General features: G+C 43.8%; 1 protein-coding gene across 6 annotated transcripts in view; it reads left to right on the forward strand.

The window, feature by feature from the left end:
• The first annotated feature begins 17,736 nt into the window (after nucleotides 1–17,736).
• LOC134345247 (DISP complex protein LRCH3-like) overlaps nucleotides 17,737–23,087 on the forward strand; it is a 139,825-nt gene continuing 134,474 nt past the window's right edge. For 5 of the 6 annotated variants that reach the window (XM_063045616.1, XM_063045615.1, XM_063045617.1 and 2 more), the window contains exon 1: nucleotides 17,740–17,995. In XM_063045616.1, coding sequence (XP_062901686.1) covers nucleotides 17,749–17,995 — 247 coding nt within the window. In that variant the 5' untranslated portion in view covers nucleotides 17,740–17,748. Of the gene's footprint in view, nucleotides 17,996–23,087 lie in introns of all 6 variants that reach the window. The other variant, XM_063045614.1, reaches the window with a different exon arrangement.

The following is a 23,087-nucleotide window of genomic DNA, read 5'->3' on the forward strand; positions in this document are numbered from 1 at the left end:
TTATTGAGATGCCTATGTCAGAAACAGGCCCTTTGGTCCATCTAGTCTGTGCTGACCTGGTTTTCTACCTGCAGCTGGACTATAGTCCTCCATATCCCTCTCAACTATGTACCTATCCAAACTTCTATAAAATGTAATTGAACCCACGTCCACCACTTCAGCTGGCGGTTTGTGCCACATTCGCAACACCCTCTGAAGAAATTTTCTCTCATGTTTCCCTTAAATATTTCACCTTACTCCCTAAACCTATGACCTCTAGTCTCCCCTAACTCAGAGGGGGAAAAAGCCTGCACGTATTTATCTATACCCCTCACAATTTTGTATATCTCTAAGATCTCCCCTCATTCTTCTATGCTCTGGGGGATAAACTTTTCAACCTTTTCCTATTACTCGTCCTCAAAGTTCTGGTGGCATCCTTGCAAATTTAGATAAATTTAAAGTTCAAAAAGTTTAAATATTTGATCTTAAAACAGGTATTATCTCTAGATACTGGGGCTAGATCTTCAATCTAACATAAGAAACTGAAGGGATGAGGTGCAAATTGGCTATGCTAGCTAAAAATGACTATAAGGGTATTACAGTAAATGCTAGCTAACACAAAGATTTGATTTCAGAAACATACATGATGTTATTTTTGACTATGCTATGAAGCTTATTCTTCTGTGTTTTTGGTTATAATCTTACAAAATTTTAGATTCTACAGCAATTCCCACATATTGGAAGACAGCAAATGATTTTAAGTGGGGGGCGGGAAGAGAAAGTGAGGAACCAATTACTCTTTGACATCTTAATAGGGAAAATGACAATCTCTTACTAGGAAAGCAGTAACAGGACACTTAATAGGATTGCACAAAGTATGAAAAGTAAAAGTTAGGTAAATCTTAGATTCTTATTAGCTAAGTTAGGCCAATGGAACTGGTGGATATCATGCACTTCGATTATCAGAAAACCTTTGAAGTGACAATAGACAATAGGTGCAGGAGTAGGCCATTCAGCCCTTTGAGCCAGCACTGCCATTCACTGTGATCATGGCTGATCATCCACTATCAGTATCCAGTTCCTGCCTTATCCCCATAACCTTTGATTCCAGTATCTTTAAGAGCTCTATCCATCTCTTTCTTGAAAGCATCCAGAGACTTGGCCTCCACAACCTTCTGGGGCAGAGCATTCCATATATCCACCACTCTCTGGGTGAAAAAGTTTTTCCTCAACTCTGTTCTAAATGGCCTACCCCTAATTCTTAAACTGTGGCCTCTGGTTCTGGACTCACCCATCAGCGGGAACATGCTTCCTGCCTGCAGCATGTCCAATCCCTTCATAATCTTACGTTTCAATAAGATCCCCTCTCAGCCTTCTAAATTCCAGAGTATACAAGCCCAGTCGCTCCAATCTTTCAACATATGACAGTCCCGCCATCCCAGGAATTAACCCTGTGAACCTACGCTGCACTCCCTCAATAGCAAGAATGTCCTTCCTCAAATTTGGAGACCAAAACTGCACACAGTACTCCAGGTGTGGTCTCACCAGGGCCCCGTACAGCTGCAGAAGGACCTCTTTGCTCTTGTACTCAATTCCCCTTGTAATGAAGGCCAGCATGCCATTAGCTTTCTTCACTGCCTGCTGTACTTGCATGCTTGCTTTCAGTGACTGATGTACAAGAACACCTAGATCTCGTTGTGCTTCCCCTTTTCCTAACTTGACTCCATTTAGATAACAATCTGCCTTTCCATTCTTACCACCAAAGTGGATAACCTCACATTTATCCACATTAAACTGCATCTGCCATGTGTCTGCCCACTCACCCAGCCTGTCCAAGTCACCCTGCATTCTCATAACATCCTCCTCACATTTCACACTGCCTCCCAGCTTTGTGTCATCGGCAAATTTGCTAATGTTACTTTTAATTCCCTCATCTAAATCATTAATATATATTGTAAACAGCTGTGGTCCCAGCACTGAACCCTGCGGTACCCCACTGGTCACCGCCTGCCATTCCGAAAGGGACCCGTTAATCGCTACTCTTTGTTTTCTGTTAGCCAGCCAATTTTCAATTCATGTCAGTACTCTGCCCCCAATACCATGTGCCCTAATTTTGCCCACTAATCTCCTATGTGGGACTTCATCAAAGGCTTTCTGAAAGTCCAGGTACACTACATCCACTGGCTCTCCCTTGTCCATTTTCATAGTTACATCCTCAAAAAATTCCAGAAGATTAGTCAAGCACGACTTCCCCTTCGTAAATCCATGCTGACTCGGACCAATCCTGTTACTACTATCCAGATGTGTCGTAATTTCATCTTTTATAATTGACTCCAGCATCTTTCCCATCACCGACGTCAGGCTAACCGGTCTATAATTCCCTGTTTTCTCTCTTCCTCCCTTCTTGAAGAGAGGGACAACATTAGCCACCCTCCAATCCACAGGAACTGATCCTGAATCTATAGAACATTGGAAAATGATTACCAATGCGTCCACGATTTCTAAAGCCACCTCCTTAAGTACCCTGGGATGCAGACCATCAGGTCCCGGGGACTTACCTATCAGCCTTCAGACCCAACAGTCTATCCAACACCATTTCCTGCCTAATATAAATTTCCTTCAATTCATCCATTACCCTAGGTTCTTTGGCCACTATCACATCTGGGAGATTGTTTGTGTCTTCCCTAGTGAAGACAGATCCAAAGTACCTGTTCAACTTGTCTGCCATTTCCTTGTTCCCCATAATAAGTTCACCCGCTTCTGTCTTCAAGGGCCCAATTTTGGTCTTATCTATTTTTTTCCTTTTCACATACCTAAAGAAGCTTTTACTATCCTCCTTTATATTCTTGGCTAGTTTACCTTCGTACCTCAGAGGATATTAAACAAAACAGGATATTAAACAAAATAGCCAATTTCATGTATTCTGACAATACACTAGTGCATTCTGAATGGGTTATTGAATAGAAAATAATAGGAATGAACAGCCTATATACAAGAGTGTATGGGACTAGTCAAGTACTGCAGGGAATAGTGCTGGCCTCCAGTTGTTCAAGATGTACACCAATGATTTAGATGAGGTGGCCAAGTTTATTGTTCACCTACTGAAAGACTGGTCACCTGGTAGGCTCATTACCTGATACTAGGTCCAGTACAGGACCTCCTTTTGTTGGATTATCTACATATTGATTAAGAAACCCTCCTGGATGCACCTAACAATGTCTGCCCCATCTAAACCTCTTGTATTCATAAGGTCCCAGTTTACATTAGGAAAGTTGAAGTCCCCCATGCCAACAACCATATTTTTATACTTTTCCTTAATCTGCCTGCATATTTGTGCTCAATATCCAGGTGGCTATTGGAGTGGGTGGTCTGTTGGACAATCCCATCAGAGAGATTACACCCTTCTTATTTTTAAATTCTACTGATATAGACTCTGTGGACAAACCCTCCATTATGTCCCCTCTGAGTGCAGCTGTAATATTCTCCCTGACTAGGAGTGTAACTCCCCCACCTCTTACCTCCAGCTTTCCTAAAACATTGAAATCCTGGGACATAAAGTACCCATTTATGCCCTTCTCTCAACAAAGTCTCTGTAATGGCCACATCATAGTTCCATGTACCAATCCATGCTCTAAATCATCTTTACCCATAATACTCCTAGCATTAAAATACACACACTTCAAACTATCCATCCCATCATATCTATTACTTTGCTCCTGTCTTACTGGCCCTGACATCTATCTTCCTGTCCACCCTACTTTCTGACCGGGTGCTCTGGTGCCCATGCCCCTGCCAAACCAGTTTAAACCTTCCCAAGTAGCTCTAGCAAACCTCCTGGCCAAAATATTGTTTCCCCTCAAGTTCAGGTGCAACCTGTCCCTCTTGTACAGGTCACCCCTGCCCCAGAAAAGGTTCCAATTATCCAAGAGCCAGAAACCCTATCCCCTGCACCAGTTCATCAGCCACTCATTCATCTGTACTATTATCCTATTCCCGCCCTGACTAGCATGTCGTACTGGGAGTAATCCAGAGATTACTACCTTAGAGGTGTTCTCTTTGGCTTCTTTCCTCACTCCCTGTACTCACTGCACAGGGCCTCTTCCCCCTTTCTACCTATGTCATTGGTACCAATGTACACCACGATCTTTGGCTGTTCACCCTCCCTCTTGAGAATCTTCTGCAGCTGCTCTGAGACATCCTGGACCCCAGCACCTGAGAGGCAACACGCAATCCTGGCATCTCTTTTGTAGCCACCAAAGCCTCTATCCATCCCCCAACTACCAAGCCTCCTTTCACTATTGCTCTGCCTGATTTCACCCTTCCCTGCTGAGCCTCCGAGCCAGCTGCAGTTCCACTGACCTGAATGCGGCTGTTGTGCCCACATAGGTTATTCCTGCCACCCCAGCAGTTTCCAAAAGGGTATGCTTAATGCTGATGGGGATAGCCACAGAGGAACCCTGCACAGACTGCTTACTCCCCTTAATTCTCCTGATGGCCATCCAACTACTATCTGTAGCCTGCACTCTGGGTGTGAAGCACCTTCAATTACTCCAAAAGACTGAAGTTTGGTAAAAATACTGAAAGGCTTTTATTCGCTGTACAATACAACCTCCACAGTGAGTGTCTGCCCCCAGACTGAGAGGGAGGGGCAAGACGAACACCTTTATACAGGACTCTGTGGGAGGAGCCACAGGGGCAGTCAGCAGAGGGGTGTGTCCAGACAGGTAACCGAGTTACAACATATATACATGGTTTACCACATTCACCCCTCCTTTTTTTAAAAAGAGTCCGCAGGGTGAAGTGACTGACAATATTTACAAGAAGTATATTTACAGGTTAAGTCTATCAGGCGGTCGAGTCCGTCGCTGTGACCTACGTAGCACCGGCGGTGATTGCACCGGCGATGGCGGTTGTGCTGGCTCAGGCCTGACTTCAGATGCCAGCACGTTAGGCGTCGGTAATCCCTCGTGCGTGTGCGTCGCGCCCGGTATGGGAGTGTCGTGTGGTGTCTGTATAGGGTTTGGGGTGCACGGTGTCTCGTAGGTACATACATTGGTGGGTACGGGGTCAATAGTCACCATGGAGTGTTCAGGGTAGGGGCCCGGAGCTCCTGCGAGCGCCAGATCACGGATGGAGACCATGTCCTCCCGCCCATCAGGTAAAACCACATAGGCATACTGGGGGTTCGCATGAAGTAAGTGAACCCTCTCAACCATCGGGGAGTAATTATTGCTCCTCGCATGTTTCCGGAGCAGCACTGGCCCCGGGGACGTCAACCAAGATGGTAGGGTGGTTCCAGTGGTCGACTTTCTGAGAAAAGAGTCGCTCATGAGGGGTGGCATTGGTGGCTGTGCATAACAGGGAGCGGATGGAGTGGAGTGCCTCGGGAAGGACCTCCTGCCAGCGGGAGACCGGCAGTCCCTTTGACCTGAGGGCTAAGAGTGTGGCTTTCCACACTGTGCCATTCTCCTTCTCTACTTGTCCATTCCCCCGGGGATTATAGCTCGTGGTCCTACTGGTTGCAATTCCCCTAGCCAGTAGATATTGGCGCAGCTCGTCACACATAAACGAGGACCCTCTGTCACTGTGGATATAGCATGGGTATCCGAACAGAGTGAAGAGCTTGCGCAGGGCTTTTATAAATGACGTGGTAGTGGTGTCAGGGCAGGGGATGGCGAAGGGGAACCACGAGTACTCGTCAATTATGTTAAGAAAGTACACATTGCGGTCGGTGGCGGGAAGGGGGCCCTTAAAGTCAACACTCGGTCGCTCAAAGGGGCGGGTGGCCTTGCTGAGTGGTGCCTTTTCGGGTCGGTAGAAGTGCGGTTTGCACTCTGCGCAGACTTGGCAGTCCCTGGTCATCATCCTGATCTCCTCAAGGGAGTAAGGCAGGTTCCGGGCTTTCACGAAGTGGAAAAGCCGGGTGACTCCCGGGTGGCAAAGGTCTACATGTAGGGCGTATAGCCGGTCGATCTGCGCACTGGCGCATGTTCCCCGGGATAGGGCATCGGAGGGCTCGTTGAGCTTCCCAGGCCTGTACATGATGTCATAGTTGTAGGTGGAGAGTTCGATTCTCCACCTCAGAATTTTATCATTTTTGATTTTGCTCCGCTGCTGATTATTAAACATGAATGCGACTGAGCGCTGGTCAGTTAGCAGGGTGAACCTTTTGCCGGCAAGATAGTGCCTCCAGTGCCTTATAGCTTCCACTATGGCCTGGGCCTCTTTCTCTACCGCAGAGTGCCGAATTTCAGGGCCTTGAAGGGTACGGGAGAAGAACGCCACTGGTCTTCCTGCCTGGTTGAGGGTAGCAGCCAGCGCAAAGTCGGAGGCGTCACTCTCCACTTGGAAGGGAATGGCCTCATCCACCGCATGCATTGCTGCTTTGGCAATGTCCCCTTTTATGCAGTTGAAGGCCGCGTGGGCCTCGGCAGAGAGGGAGAATGTGGTGGACTTGACCGGGGGTGGGCCTTGTCTGCATAGTTAGAGACCCATTGGGTGTAATATGAAAAGAAGCCCAGGCACCTTTTGAGGGCTCTGAGGGTATGGGGAAGAGGGAGTTCCAACAAGGGGCGCATACGGTCGGGGTCAGGGCCAATGACTCCATTCTCCACGACTCACCCAAGGATAGCAAGTCGGGTGGTCCCAAATACACACTTGTCCTTGTTATAGGTGAGGTTGAAAGATTTGGCCGCTTGGAGAAATTTTTGGAGGTTGTTGTCGTGATCCAGCTGGTCGTGACCACAGATGGTGATGTTATCCAGATATGGGAAAGTGGCCTTCAGTTGGCACTGGTCCACCATCCGGTCCATTGCCCTCTGGAAGACAGATACACCATTCGTGACACCAAAGGGGACGCGCAGGAATTGATAAAGCCTGCCGTCCGCCTCGAAGGCAGTGTAAGGGTGGTCCTTCCAGCGGATGGGGAGCTGATGGTAAGCGGATTTTAGGTCTATGGTCGAGTACACCTTGTACTGTGCTATCTGATTGACCATATCCGCTATGCGGGGTAGAAGGTACGCGTCGAGCTGCGTGAACCTATTGATGGTCTGGCTATAGTCCACGACCATCCTATTCTTCTCCCCGTTCCAAACAACCACCACCTGCGCCCTCCAAGGACTTGTGCTTGCCTCAATGAACCCCTCCCTGAGCAGCCGCTGCACCTCCGACTTAATGAAAGCTCTGTCTCCCACGCTATACCTCCTGCTTTTAGTTGCCACAGGTTTACAGTCGGGGGTCAGGTTGGCGAACAGCGGTGGGGGAGGGATCCTGAGGGTGGAGAGGCCGCAAGTGGTGTCGGTAGTGTGGCAGTTGGCATGATGTTGGGTGGGATGCGCGGGTCAGTGTGTGTGTGTGGTCAGTAGCGGGGTATGTGACATATCTCTACAAAACAGGGGATTTATGACAGTAATTGGCAGGAGGGGCCCATCATACTTCATTGTCACGCCTTTCAGGTGGCTCTGGAAGTCCAACCCCAACAGCACAGGGGCACACAGTTGAGGCAAGACCAGTAACGTAAAGTCCCGATATTCTGTGCCCTGCACCACTAGTGTCGCTACACAACCCCCCCGGATGTCTGTTGTATGCGACCTGGAGGCCATGGTGACCCTCCGACTTACCGGCTGTATCATAAGTCCACAATGCTGCACCGTGGCCGGGTGGATAAAACTCTCCGTGCTGCCTGTGTCAAACAGGCAGCTTGTCCTGTGCCCCTCCACCAGGATGTCCATCATTGACCTTGCGAGCTGGTGGGGAGCGCTTTGGTCGAGGGTCACGGAAACCAGGGTGGGGTCGCTGTCTTGGTCCGGCGTGGTGGAGTGCCCCGTGAGCACCCATTGGTCGTAGGCGGTGGGAGGTGGCGCCGACCAAGATGGCCACCCCCATGTCTCACACGTGGTGGTGGCGTGCAGGGAAGATGGCAGCAGGCATGATGGTGACCCCGTCTCGCACGTGGTGGCAGTGTGCAGGGAAGATGGCGGCCCCCATGTCTCGCACGTGGTGGCAGTGTGCAGGGAAGATGGCGACCCCCACGTCTCACACACAGCGCTGCTCGATCCCGCTCGTGGTTTTGACTTACAGACCTTGGCGAAGTGGCCCTTCTTTCCGCAGCTGGAGCAGGTAGCTTGTCGGGCCGCGCAGCGTTTCCAAGGGTGCTTCTCCAGTCCGCAGAAGTAGCACTTCGCGGACTCACGACTGGCGGCAGCCGAGGTCGATTCGCTGGCAGGTTGCGGGGTCTGTGGCACCCACGAGGCCATCAGGGGATCGCGTGCCTGGAGAGCCTCGGAGTTATGCAGAGCGGCCTCCAACGTATCAGCCAGCTCGGTCGCCGAACTTAGGGTAAGATCGGCTTTTTCCAGCAGCCGCTGGCGCACATACACTGACCTGGTCCACGTAACGAAGGCGTCTCTCACTAGGAGTTCTGCATGCTGCGCCGCCGTCAGCTCCTGGCAATTGCAGACCCACACAAGTGTCTGTAGGGCCCGGACAAACTCAGCACTCGATTCCCCGGACCGTTGTTGCCGTGTCACTAAACGGTGCCGAGCATAGACGCTGTTTATCGGCCGTCATAGTTCGGCTGGTCTCTGATCAGCGAATAGACCCGTGGACTGACCCTGGAGAGTAGAACTCTGCGCTTCGCTACGGGGTCGGTCGCTTTAATCTCCTCTAGATACGCTTCGAAGCAGGCCAGCCAGAGTTCGAAAGCGTTTCCAGCATCAGGCATTTGCGGACGGAGGTCTAATTTTTCTGGTCTCAGAGCCTGTTCTATGTTTTAAAATGTACAGCGAATAAAATTGAAGCACCTTCAATTACTCCAAAAGACTGAGGTTTGGTAAAATACTGAAAGGCTTTTCTTCGCTGTACAATACGACCTCCACAGTGAGTGTCTGCCCCCGGACTGAGGGGGAGGGGCAAGACAAACACCTTTATACAGGACTCTGTGGGAGGAGCCACAGGGGCAGTCAGCAGAGGGGTGTGTCCAGACAGGTAACCGAGTTACAACATATATACATGGTTTACCACAGGGTTTTATGTGACTACCTCAGTAAGTTTCATCCTTGAGGTTTTGGTGCTTGGAAGTAGGTACAGAGGAGATGTCAGGGGTAAGTTTTTTTACACAGAGAGTGGTGAGTGCGTGGAATGGCTGCCAGTGGTGGAGGTGGAAACGATAAAGTCTTTTAAGAGACTCATGGATAGGTACATGGAGCTTAGAAAAATAGAGGGCCATGGGTAACCCTAGGTAGTTCTAAGGTAAGGACATGTTCGGCACAGCTTTGTGGGTTGAAGGGCCTGTATTGTGCTGTAGGTTTTCTATGTTTCTATGTTCTATGTTTTGCAGCCTGTGGATGGTCCTGAGTACATCCAGCTCCAGGTTCTTGACCTTGTCGGTCAGGAGTTGAAGTTGAATGCACTTGCCACAGATATAGTTATCAGGAATACCATTAGGTACCCTTCAATCCCACATCTTACAGGAGCATTCCACCACCTTAACCACCATCCTGTCTACACTTGTTATACCTTTGACTTCTCAAACTTAAGTTTCAGCCTTTGCCTGCTGAGCCAAAGCCTGACCACTCCAACATTAGCCGCCACACTTATACCTCCTTTCTTTTTATTGGCTCAGTTACAACTCACTCCCAATGAGACATTCTTTTCAAATGGCTCCTGCCATGCAATGATGCTGCCCTCTCACTCATAAATTCAAAGAATGATTCACTCCCAAGGAGACTTGTTCTTTTGAAATGGTTCCCGCTTTGTAACGACACTACTGTCATACTCACTAATTCAAAGCATAGGTTACTGCAAGAACATAGAACATAGACCCTTCGGCCCACAATGTTATGCTGACCACGTAACCTACTCTAGAAACTCCTCAGAATTACCATACCACATAGCCCTCTATTTTTCTAAACTCCATGTACCTACCTAAGAGTCTCTTAAAAGACAGTATTGTATCTGCCTCCTCCACCATCGCCGGCAGTGTATTCCACACACCCACCGTTCTCTGTGTGGAAAAACTTACCCCTAACATCCCTTCTGTACTTACTTCCATGTACCTTAAAACGATGCTCCCTCTTGTTAGCCATTGCAGCCCAGGAAAAAGACTCTGGCTATCCACACTATCAATGCCTCTCATCATCTTATAGAACTCTATCAGGTCTCCTCACTTCCTCTGTCGCTCCAAGGAGAAAAAGGCCAAGTTCACTCAACTATTCTCATAAGACACACTCTCCAATCCAGGCAACATCCAAGTGAATCTCCTCTGCACTCTTTCTATAGTATCCACATCCTGTAGTGAAGTGACCAGAACTGAACACGGTACTCCAAGTGGTTGGAATATGCAAGTTCATTCATGGTCATAATGAAAGGCAACAAGGGACAAAGCATCAAATGACCACCTGCCATCAGAGAGCATAATGGAAATTAATGGACACGTGAGACACTGCAGATGCGTGAAATCAAGAGTTGGTGGAAATTAGTGGGTCAGGCAGCAACCATGGAGGGAGTGAACAGTCAATATTCCAGGCCAAGACTAGTCATCAGGACTGGAAAGAAAGTGGGGAGACGGCCAGAGGTGGAACTAGTGAGTGATAAATGGGTCCAAATGAAGTGGTGGATAGGCAGCTGAGGAAGGGTGATTGTGGAAATGATCTGAGTAGATAGGTGTTAACGATAAAGGGCTGTGGAAGATGGAATCTTGGAGAGGACAATGTCCAATGGAATAAAAGGAATAAAATGGATGAGGGGGGTACCTACTTTCTACTTTCTACTTTATTGTCGCCAAACAATTGATACTAAAACGTACAATCATCACAGCGATATTTGATTGCGCTTCCTGCTCCCTGGATTACAAATATTAAATATTTAAAATATTAAAAACAGTAAAAATTAGTAAATATTAAAAATTTAAATTATAAATCATAAATAGAAAATAGAAAAATGTAAAGTAAGGTAGTGCAAAAAAACCGAGAGGCAGGTCCGGATATTTGGAGGGTACGGCCCAGATCCGGGTCAGGATCCGTTCAGCAGTCTTATCACAGTTGGAAAGAAGCTGTTCCCAAATCTGGTGGTACGAGTCTTCAAGCTCCTGAGCCTTCTCCCGGAGGGAAGAGGGATGAAAAGTGTGTTGGCTGGGTGGGTCCTAAGGATGGAATCTGTGGGTGAGGGCAGATCAAGACAGTAGGGTGGGAAAGAGAAGAGGTTATAGGTCCCAAACAAGAGATTGTCTGCAGATGCTGGAAATCCAAGCAACACACTCAAAATGCTGGAGGAACTCAGTAAGCCAGGCAGCATCTGTGGAAAAAAGTACAGTCAATGTCTTGGGCCAAGACTCTTTGGCCTTCTGCAGAGCTTGCTCCCTACACGACTCCCTTGTCCATTCGTCCCTCCCCACTGATCTTCCTCCTGGCACTTACCCTTGCAAGCCGAACAGGTGCAACACCTGCCTCTATACCTCCTCCCTCACTACCATTCAGGACCCCAAACAGTCCTTCCAGGTGAGGTGACACTTCACCTGTGAGTCTGTTGGGGTCATATGCTGTGTCCAGTGCTCCCAGTGTGGCCTCCTGTATATCGGTGAGACCCGACCTAGATTGGGAGACCATTTCGCCGAGTACCAGAAGAAGCAAGATCTCCCAGAGGCCACCCATTTTAACTCCACTTCCCATTTCCATTCCGTTATGTCAATCCATGGCCTCCTCTACTTTGGTGATGAGGCCACATTCAGTGTTGAGGAACAACACCTTATATTCTGTCTGGGTAGCCTCCAAACTGATAGACTTGCCTGCCTCTGGTGCTCTGACCCCTTTTCTTTCTTCCATGGCCTTCTGTCCCCTCCTATTGGACTTCCCCTTCTCCAGCCTTGTATCTCTTTCACCAATCAACTTCCCAGCTCTTTACTTCATCCCTCCCTTTTCCGATTTTACCCATCACCTTGTGTTTCTCTCTCCCCTCCCCCACCTTTTAAATCTACTCCTCACCTTGTTTCCTCCAGTCCTGCCGAAGGGTCTCAGCCTGAAACATCGATTGTACTTATTTCCATAGCTGCTGCCTGGCCTGCAGAGTTCCTCCAGCATTTTGTGTGTGTTGCCAGGTAATAGGTCCAGTGGGATAAGGGGTAAAAGGGGGGAGGACAGAGAGCAGCAGTTTTCAGAAGTTAAAGAAATTGATGTTCAGGCTATCAGATTGGAGACTACCTAATCAAAATATAAGGTGTCGTTCCTTTAATCTGTGTCTAGACTCAACATGGTAGTGCAGGAGGCTGTGGACAGTTATGTTGGTGTTGAAAATGAATATGGGTGATCAGAATGCCTTTACAATTTTTAATTCCTTAGCTTAGCATGACTTTCCATATATTTTGTGGTACTTATTAAAATCTATCCTGTGTCCCTAGTATGTTTCCAGGATCAGATCACAGTAGAGTGTGCTTGAAAATACAATTGGAAAATGAGGGTATTAAAGAGACCAGTGGAGGTTTTCCTGTTGGACTGAAGTTCCATGAAAAGGGAAGAATTAGTTATAACACAAAAGAAAATGAAGTTCACGTAAGATACAGGAGCAGTGGAGGTAAATAATTCATATCAAAATCATGAGTTTTAGTTTGAAAAAAGGAAGTATTCTTTCTGCAGATATTGCCTGGGTTACTGAGAATTTCCACTATTTTCTGTTTATTATCACTGCCACGGAAGTGGTTCAGAATAACTACAAGGTGATCTATGTTATTTTTAATCCAACCAAATGCTTAGTGGAATAGAGGCTAAACAGTGTCTCAAGGCACACATCTGAATCTTTTAATATCATATAGGCTTGATGTCCAGAGAAGTACAAGTATTTTGAACCTACATTTGAGAGAATAGCAAATTTACTCGAATACTCACAACAGCCTTTAGACCTATTTGTGTTCTCCTTGCAAACCTTTTAAATGCCTAAAATTCTAATGTAGGACTTGCATTCAGTTGTCACTACTGGCTGATATTAATGTTCTTTAAAAATAACATGGTTCTGCTGGATTGTTATTACCATTATTATCCTGACGATGGTGCTGTAATCCTCTAGGTAACAGTGAAAATATTATTTGAACTTTAAAGATTGAGAAAAGCTGTGGTACAGTAGAATTCAAATCTCATTTTATCCCCTTATTAACTACAACATTGAAAAAAAACAGTGTGTGTATGTGGGGGGGGGGTGGAAGGATAAATGGGCATGTGAAGACAATTGAGGTAGGCTGGGGGAGGAATACGCATGGAGGCTGGTAGGTAACCGGTGAAACCAAGTAAGGAGAGATAATGGGCAGGTAGAACCGAGACCCTGGATGGACTGGTGGGAATGGAGAAAGAACACAAGATTACCTGAAATTAGAAAACTCAATGTTCATGCCATTGGGCTGTAAGTAGACTTGGATTCAGGATACATTTCATTGTCATCTTAATATTAAATGTTAAAAAACAGTGTAATTGATTATTTTCATATTGGTTATATTGGATGCAATACATTTAAACAAAGATAGTGCAAATATGCTACATTTTCTTCAAATGGTATCTAAAAAATAATGTACAAAGGTGCTCCCTGTACTTACAATCAGACATGAATTAGCAACTTGCTAACAAGTAAATATTAGGTAGGTGTGGACAACAACAACATATTTGCACAGCAGCGTCTTAGCAGTAGAAGTAACATTAAACCCTAAGGCAAGGGCACAGGGGGATTTGAACAAAAATAGAGAATTTAAAGTTAAATATTTGCACATTTGAATCACTGAAGAAAATAATGGTACTTTGCATGAATAATAGCATCTTGAATGAGTTTATAGAGAGTAGATGATTTTGATAGAAAAATTTGGAGGGGAGCATCAAAATGTCACTAAAGACAGGATGTTTGTAAATGGAAAATAGAAGACAAAATTATAAACTTAGCAGATTCTAAGATAATCGAGCACTGTATAAGTTTGACTATTGTAAACCTTATTTCAACTGCAGCTTGGGCACCCAAGGCTGTGTGCCTAGCCTCCTGCTCTACTGTGAGGCGAAGCACAGCTCCAATGCCATATTTAAGTTAACTGATGACACCACTGTCATTGGCTGAATCAAAGGCAGTGATGAATCAGCATATAAGAGGGAGATTGAAAGTCTGAGTGAGTGGTGCCACAACAACCTCTCACTCAATGTCAGCAAGACCAAGAAGCTGATTATTGACTTCAGGAGGAGGAAACCAGAGGTCCATGAACCAGTCTTCATCAGGGGATCAGAGGTGGAGAAGGGCAACAACTGTAAATTCTTTGGTGTGATCATTTCTGAGGTTCTGTCCTGGGTCCAGCACATAAGTGCCATTACAAAGAAAGCATAGCAGTGCCTCTACTTCCTTAGAAGTTTGTGAAGATTCGGCTTGTCATCTAACACTTCGGCAAACTTCTTTAGATATGTGGTGGAGAGTTTATTGACTGATTACATCATGGCTTAGTATGGAAACACCAATGCCCTTGAACAGAAAATCTTATAAAAAGTAGTGAATAAGGCCCAGTTAATCACGGGTAAAGCCCTCCGCACCATTCAGCACATGCAGGAAAGCAGCATCTATCATCAAGGATCCCCACCACCCAGACCAAGCAGGGAGGCCTACAAGTCTGACTGGAGGAATGGAACAAAAATCCAGCAACTTACTGTGAGAAGCTTGTGGAAGGCTACCCAAAACGTTTGACCCATGTTAAACAATTTAAAGGCAATGCTACCAAATACTAACAAAATGTATGTAAACTTCTGACCCACTGGGAAAGTGATGAAAGAAATAAAAGCTGAAATAAATCATTCTCTCTACTATTATTCTGACATTTCACATTCTTAAAATAAAGTAGTGATCCTAACTGACCTAGGACAGGGAATATTTTCTAGGATTAAATGTCAGGAATTGTCAGGAGTTTAAATGTATTTGGCTAAGGTGTATGTAAACTTCTGATTTCAACTGTATCTATCCCATCCACCCTCTTTCCGTTTTCTGTAAGGATCACTCCGTATGTGACTATGCTCTCCATTCATCCCTCCCCACTGATCTCCCTCCTGGCACTTACCCTTGCAAACGGAACAAGTGCTACACCTGCTTCTGCACCTCCTTCCTCACTACCATCCATGGCCCCAGACAGTCCTTTCAGGAGAGGCCACACTTCACCTGTGAGTCTGTTGGGGTCATTTACTGTGTTCGGTGCTCCAGCTGTGGCCTCCTGTATTTCGATGAGATTGGACGTAGATTGGGTGACCGCTTCTTCAAATGCTCCATCTGCCAGAAAAAGCGGTATCTCCCAGTGGCCACCCATTTTAACTCCACTTCCCATTCCGACATGTCAGTCCATGGCCTCCTCTACAGTCACGATGAGGTTGGAAAATTAACCCCTTATTTTCTGTCTTTGTAGCCTCCAACCTGATGGCATGAACATTGATTTCCTGAATTTTTGGTAATACCCCCCTTCACCATTCCCCACTCTCACCTTATCTCCTTACCTGCTCATCACCTCCCTTTGGTGCTCCTCCCCCTTTTCTTTCTTCCATGGCCTTCTGTCCTCTCCTATCCAACTCCTCCTCCAGCCCTGCATCTCTTTCCCCAATCAACTTCCCAGCTCTTTACTTCATTCCTCCTGGTTTCACCTTTCACCTTGTGTTTCTTCCTCCCCTCCCCCCACCTTCTTATCCTGACTCCTCATCTTTTTTTCTCCTGATGAAGGGTCTCAATCCGAAATGTCAACTGTATTATTTTCCATAGATGCTGCCTGGCCTGCTGAGTTCCTCCAAGATATTGTGTGTGTTGCTCGGAGTTCCAGCATCTGCAGATTTTCTCTTGGTCTTGACATTTATTGCTTATTTATTATTTTTTCCACTCCTGTATTTGGACAGTTTGTAGTCTTTTGTTTGTTTGTCTGTCCTGATGGGTGCAGTCTTGCACTGATTCTATTCTGTTCCTCAGATTTACTGTGTATGCCCGCAAGAAAATGAATCTCAGGCTGATAGGTGACATATGTACTTTGATAATAAATCTGTTTGAACTTTGAGTCCATTACAAAGTTACCAATTCATTACTGACTCTACACCACCATAAATCCAGAATTTTACTGGCATTTTAATAACTGTCTTTTTCCAGAGTGTGGTTAACCAAACTAAATCATCTGGTTTGCTCTTTCGCGAGGCAATTTTTGTACTAATGCTATCACAAACTTTTTTTGTTAGCCACAGTTATGTAAGTTTTATTTTATTACTAGGCAAAAATGTGAAACTGTTGTTACCTTTGTTCTTTAAATATTCATTGACTATCTTCCCATGCCTTTTAGTAAAGTTCCCCAATCTATCATAGCAACATGCTCCTCATATCTTCATAGTTACCATTGTTCTGAATTGAACTATTCCACTTTCGATCTTAATGAAGAATTCCATCATACTGTGGTCATCCACGACAAGAATATTAATTAACACTTTTTGATTGTGCAATACCAAGTCTAAAATAACTTGTTTCCTTCTTACATCAAAGTTGCTGGTGAACGCAGCAGGCCAAGCAGCATCTATAGGAAGAGGCGCAGTCGACGTTTCAGGCCGAGACCCTTCGTCAGGACTAGTGCTGACGAAGGGTCTCGGCCTGAAACGTCGACTGTGCCTCTTCCTATAGATGCTGCTTGGCCTGCTGCGTTCACCAGCAACTTTGATGTATGTTGCTTGAATTTCCAGCATCTGCAGAATTCCTGTTGTTTTTGTTTCCTTCTTGATTGCTCAACCCTAATCCCAAAGATCCCCTAATGCAATCTGGGAATTGTTCCTCCACTTTATTAGTGCTGATCTAATGCTGCATATGTAAAGTCCTCTATGATTACTGTGGTATCTTGTTTTGTGCATCTTTCATTTCCTGTGTACATAACCACATGTTCTCTACATAACCACTATTGTTTAAAGGCTTCAGACAACTCCCACCACTGAATGTCTACCATCTCTGGGTACTCTTCAGCTCCATCCAGACTGTCTCCAAATCTTAATTTATTGAACCGATAGCCTCTTTTATTATTGCATAATTACTAAAAATGATACCTGACCCCCTGTTTCTTTTATACTTGTCCTTTTAAAATATTAATTAGCCTTTTAATATTTATCTCTCATTTGGATTATTCTGCGGCCATATCTACGAAATGACAAACGCTGTATCCGTTATCACTTATTCCATCCATCTTGCTACGAATGTTCCGCACATTTAGAAACAGTACTTTTGGGTAAATACCTGGAAGATGTCTCTGGAGTAATGACAGATACAGTTGTGATTGGATGTGATGGCAAATAAATAAACTGTTTACCTGCACTGCACGTTTTCTGAATCTGACTCCATCTCGGCCCAAAACGTCGACTGTTTGTTTATTCCCCTCCATAGATGCTACCTGACATGCTGTGTTCCTCCAGCATTTTGTGCTTATTTCTCTGTAATTGATACTTTATTCTGCATTCTGATGCTGTATTACCTCAAAGCTCTGTACAGACGGTATGCAAATTAACTTTTCACTGTACTTGTGCCAAGGTTGTCTGTTTGAAACAATTACCACTTTCCCCCCTAATATTTTGTATTAGAGTCGTTGGAATCTGTACCAACAACAAATCTGTTTTTTGGAGCTGGTGGGTCGACATCACCGGTAGGAGGAACAGGTTGGTCGACATTAATATCGCTCCCCGCTTCACTCACGTTGAACTTCACACATGCGCAGATGGGTCGGTGCTCGTACATGCGCAGTAGTAACCAGATTGTCTAATGGCGGCGGCGATGTTGATGTCGGACTGTCAGCTCGGTACGGCAAGCGGTGGCGGCGGAGGAGGATTAAACGGATTTGATGGCGGAGGAGGCACAGGCCACAACGGCCCCGCATCGGGTCACCCCCCTTGGAACAGAAGTTTGGAGCGGGCCTTGGAGGAAGCTGCTGCGACCGGAGTGTTGAACTTAAGCGGGAGGAAACTGAAGGAGTTCCCGAGGAGCGCGGTGAACCAGGACTTGACAGATACTACGCAGTCGGGTAAGTGAGATCACGCACGCTGGAAGCTTTGCGCCCCGAATTAACAGTTGGCACCATGTAAACACTGGGATGCGGGCGGGCGCGCGCAGCGCGTGTCTCGCCGATGACCACGAGCGGGGGCTGGGCGTGGGATGAGTTTCGACTTCTGGTAGTTTGCCCAGGGGAAGATCAGGAAAGTACAGCATAGAGAAAATACGCATATTCCGGAAATCTGAAATGTGCACAATCCTAAAATAATGGAAATACTTGCAGGTCAGTTAATATTTATTGAGGGGGGGATTCATATTTAAGGGAATTGTAGATGTTACCCATTGGAATTGCCCAGTGATCAAGATTTCACAACCCTCTGAGGTAAAGGATTCTTTAGGTTCTCTTCACTCTGTGGAAAACACTAACCCACCTTTGTTTTAAATGATCAGCCTTAATCTTGTAAGTTTCCTTCAAGATCTCGACAAATGGAAACATCTTCATTTGGACAATAGCGTGCCTTCTCCCCACGCCCCGCATGGATTTAAATGTTTCAGTAAAATCTTGGCAGCATCGAAGAATATAAATGTAATAATTTATTTAGCCGTTCATGATGGGACAGCCATCTCATCTCAGGAATTAGCTTGGCCTCTATTGGACTGTCTCGTATATCAAGGCTGTCTTGCATCGGCTCTGCAAATATAGTCCAGTACACCTAGTTTTTCCTTTATCAACTTCAACTCTGCGAAGTTTAATGATTGTAAAAACTAGCAATTTTTCAAAATTGATTTAACTTTTACGAGGTCATGTTTCTCTGGTTTTATTACATGAATCCTCTCCAAATGATCAGTTAATTTTCCTTGATTGAACACTATTGATTTCTAACGTTGGGTTCAGCATCAATAATTTCTTTCCTCCCACAAATGCTGCTCATTCTTGGACACTTCCCCCCCCCCCCGCCCCCGCCCGTCCTTCCAGCAGGTTGTTTGTTGCTCCAATATCAGTAATGCCTTTTTCTAAGCAAGGGAAGTAAAATGATGTACAGCTTATAGGTGTGGTCTCACTAGTACCTTGTTCAATGATTACTGTAGCTTTATTCTTTAAAACCTGCAGGTGCAGGTCATTGGGATCTGGCAACTTGTGTTCTTTAGTCCCATTAGATTTCCTAACACCTTTCCCTGTGTGATGGAACTGCTGTTTCATTTTTTGAGTATCTAGGACTAGATGTTGAAAGAAAATGTTTACAGTTGGAGCTGTTGAGGGGTGAGAAATTGTTATTAATGACGACATTGGAATTGTCAAATTTGAGGATTACCAGTAGGTCTGAGATATTCCACTCAGGTTGCCAATTGTTTTAAGTTTTCCACCGTATGCTCAGAAACATAAACATTAGTAAACATACTAAAACATCAGGAGTTTCATTGCTATGCCATTATTAGTAAACACCAATAATTTCAAAGTAAAAATTTCAAATACTTTTGCTTCACATTTGTTGTTAATTTATTCCCTATACTTCATTGTTTGTGCTAGTTATCTTTAACTGTTAAACTTTTTAAATTTCTCCAACATTACTCTTTTCATTGTCCTTCTGGATGAGCTAACAACAGGACATCAATATGTTTCTTTGATCAACTAAAACTAACTTCAAATACTGTTTTAAGCTGGTTCATTGATGAATCTTGTGAATTCTTAGCATGTAAACTTTAATCATGCTGTGTGTGCAGTAGGCTGATGTCATTTGGATAAGCTTTTGAAAGTTGTCAGATGTTGCAAAGTTATTTCATGCACTTACTTTACAGAGGTCTGGAAATGTGCTTTTTGAGTCCTGCTAACTCATCATATAGTAATGATTAGGCATATATCATACTGTGTTAGGAAATGGAATCCTACTTTGCTTTTGTGTTTCCTGCCATTTTTATGATCTTTTGTTGAGACCTATTTAAGTTGTTCTTCTCAGAAATTAAAATGAGATGGTATTGAGTGTGTAGTGGAGAAGGTAATTTTAAAATTTTTCAAAATTTCACATATTTACAGATGTGCATAATTTATTATTTATTACATTTCAGTGACAGTTAAAATCTTTGAACATAATACAATATGTTAAGGTTAATTTAGAAGCTTTGCTTTCAAGTTATTTTAAGGTTGTTTGGTTTCTAGAATTCTAAGTTCACTTTATTTTACATTTTTTTTCTGTTTCAAACTAAATGAATAAGGAATGGCCAGTCTTGGTTTTGAACATATTTGACCTTCTGAATTTTTTCACTGCCCTGAAGTTGCCAGCTGCTTGCCTTTGGGACGTGCTGTTTCTTCTGGCACAGTCTGGTGCCCCCAGTGTAATGGTATGATGCTGTGCAGCAGTCTCAGTGTAGTGCCAGAACATTTTTCAAAGTTGGCGAGGCCTCACTTTCAGGTTCATCAGCTGTTATTGCCATCACCATTACTGGGTGTTTGTGAATGTCTTTGATACCGACAAATATACAATGGCATTTTATGAACTCTGTAAAACTAATTGAATTAAAAAATAAAGATAATACATTTTAAAAGATAAGAAATAGATCTGTGAACAATTTTGCATTAAATGGAATAAAACAAATCAAAAGGTCTATTTATTGTTCTCCAGGCAAGAAATTCAATAGAAATATTGTACTTCAGCAGGTGCATTGTCTATCAGCCAACTACTATTTTTCTTCACATTTAACCATTTACCTTTTTACAAAGTTATTTTAGATTCTTCCTGCACTGCTATATTTGTAGACATTCCCTATGTAATAATTAATGGTATAAAATTAATTTTCAAAACCACTTTTTTTTCTGTGATTGGCTTCAATTTATATGGCCTGGTCCATTAAGCCAAAATGTCTTTGCAATTTGTTTTGTTTTTGATTTAGAAAACTCCTCATAATATTGAAAATCCATTATCATATCTATTAGTTATTGCAGTCCCAAGAACTATTTCCATTTTCTCTAGCCTTCTCTCAAAGCTAAAGGCAATTCTATTTTTTCCTGTGATGCAGTCTTACAGATTAAAATGTACAGTATAAATATATTCTGTTTAAAAATATTTCATAAAATAGATAAGCAAAGACAGAACAGTTCTGTAGCAATGACTTAGATGTTTCTTTTTATTTAGCTTTTTCCACATTTATTCCTCCAGAATATATTATCCTGCACTTCTTTGCATAAAATATTGATTGACTTCAGTCTGCATAGTTTGCAATTTATCATTATCTACATAGATTGAATTTTAATTTAGTAATATAGGTATTAAATCTCCCATCTGTGAATACTGGACTAGCCATTAGGCTACTGAAAATCTGTTCTTGCTCTTTGCATGTGATGAACTGGTGACCCAATATGGTTTGACACTTAAATTGAATCATGACTAAGAATAAAGACCTAGTTTTATTTGGAAGATTGCAGCCTAGTTTAAGTATGATGCCCTTGAATAAAACAAGTTTCCATTTGTGATATATAATGTTGTCGTGCGTTTTGCTTTAATGTAGTTCTTACAATCCTCTGTAAATATTCTTGAGCTGAAGAAAACTGATTTGGAGTTTAAATTTTGGAATTCTTATTAAGGAACTGTACAGACTTTCTTATGAGGAAAGTGAAATGTTATAAAATATTTTTCCTTCATTTCAATAATCTTAATTTTGAGAGTGACTTGGAAGCATTGTAAATGCTCTGTGGGCCAAAATTTCATAACTTTTGAAAATGATTTTGTAATTGTAATTTTTTTTTATTCTTCAAGATTCAAGTTTGTTTCATGCCATTTCTACTACATAACAAAATAATTGTTAATCCAGATATGATACAGCTTAAAAAAGCACAGTAAGACAAAGAACACAATAAAAAACATATTAAATGTAAGTACATAACTTGTGTACATAAATTTATTGTATCTCCATAAAATGATGCCAGGTACAGGAGTGTTTGTACATAAGGTGACTCTGACAGGAAATGATAAGGTAGTGGTGGTGAGTATTGTGGAGAGGTGGGTTAGTGGCTGTGGGTGTTGATTAGCCTTACTGCTTGGGGAGAGTAACTGTTTTTGAGTCTGGTGGTCTTGGCTTGACTGCTACATAGCCTCCTCCCTGATAGGAGTGGGACAAACAGTCGATGAGCAGGGTGGGTGAGATCTTTCATAATGACGCTGGCCTTTTACCAGTACTTTCCTGTATGTACATCCTTGAGGCAAGTCGGCTGGTGCCAGTGATGCATTGGGCAGTTTTGACTACTTGTTGTAGAGCCTTCCTGTCCGCTGCAGTGCAGTTTCCATACCATACAGTGTATGTTAGGATGCTTTCTACTGTGCCTCTGTAGAAAAACGAGAGTATTAACGTGCGTAGTCTAGGTCCCTTCAGCCTCCTCAGAAAGTAGAGGCATTGGTGACCTTTCTTGATTCCTCCTCCCTTGGAGGGTCAGACACCCTGAGCCGATAGGCTGGTGCTGGACTTATTTCCTGGCATAATTTACATATTACTATTTAATTATTTATGGTGCAGCTGTAACGAAAACCAATTTCCCTCGGGATCAATAAAGTATGACTATGACTATGATTGTGTAGGATGAGTTCTGGGACCATGAGAGGTTGTGTGAGATGTGCACTCCCAGGAGTTTAAAACTGTTCACAGTTTATCTGCAAATAGTAATGTAATCAACCAATTTCTTCATCCCGTTTTTTTTTACATTCTTTCTTAGTATATGACCAGATTTTTTCTTTTGAATAGTGTAACCCATTGGAAGTTAGAATCAGGTTTATTGTCATTGACATATTTTGTGAAATTTGTTGTTTTATGGACATAGTGCAACACATAATGAATTACTGTAAGTTAGAATAATAAATAAACAAGTTATAATTAAAGTGTTTATAATTTGAGATTTTAAGTGAATCATAAGTTGTAAAATTGTTTTTGGAATGGTATAGCAGTAGCAGCTGTTCAGTCTTGTTTCTTCACAAATTCTGACAGGAAATAGGAAAGCATGTGTATCCACAAAGGAGCTGATTACCTCAGGGCTTCCCTCAGAAGTTCCTATCGGGCTTTGCTGTGGTTTCTATTTCAGTACTTTTATACATCCTATTTGTCTTTCCTTCCTTCTAATGTTTTTGTACAATCACTTTTCA

The sequence above is a fragment of the Mobula hypostoma genome, chromosome 4 (assembly GCF_963921235.1).
Source record: "Mobula hypostoma chromosome 4, sMobHyp1.1, whole genome shotgun sequence".
Taxonomy (NCBI): domain Eukaryota; kingdom Metazoa; phylum Chordata; class Chondrichthyes; order Myliobatiformes; family Myliobatidae; genus Mobula; species Mobula hypostoma.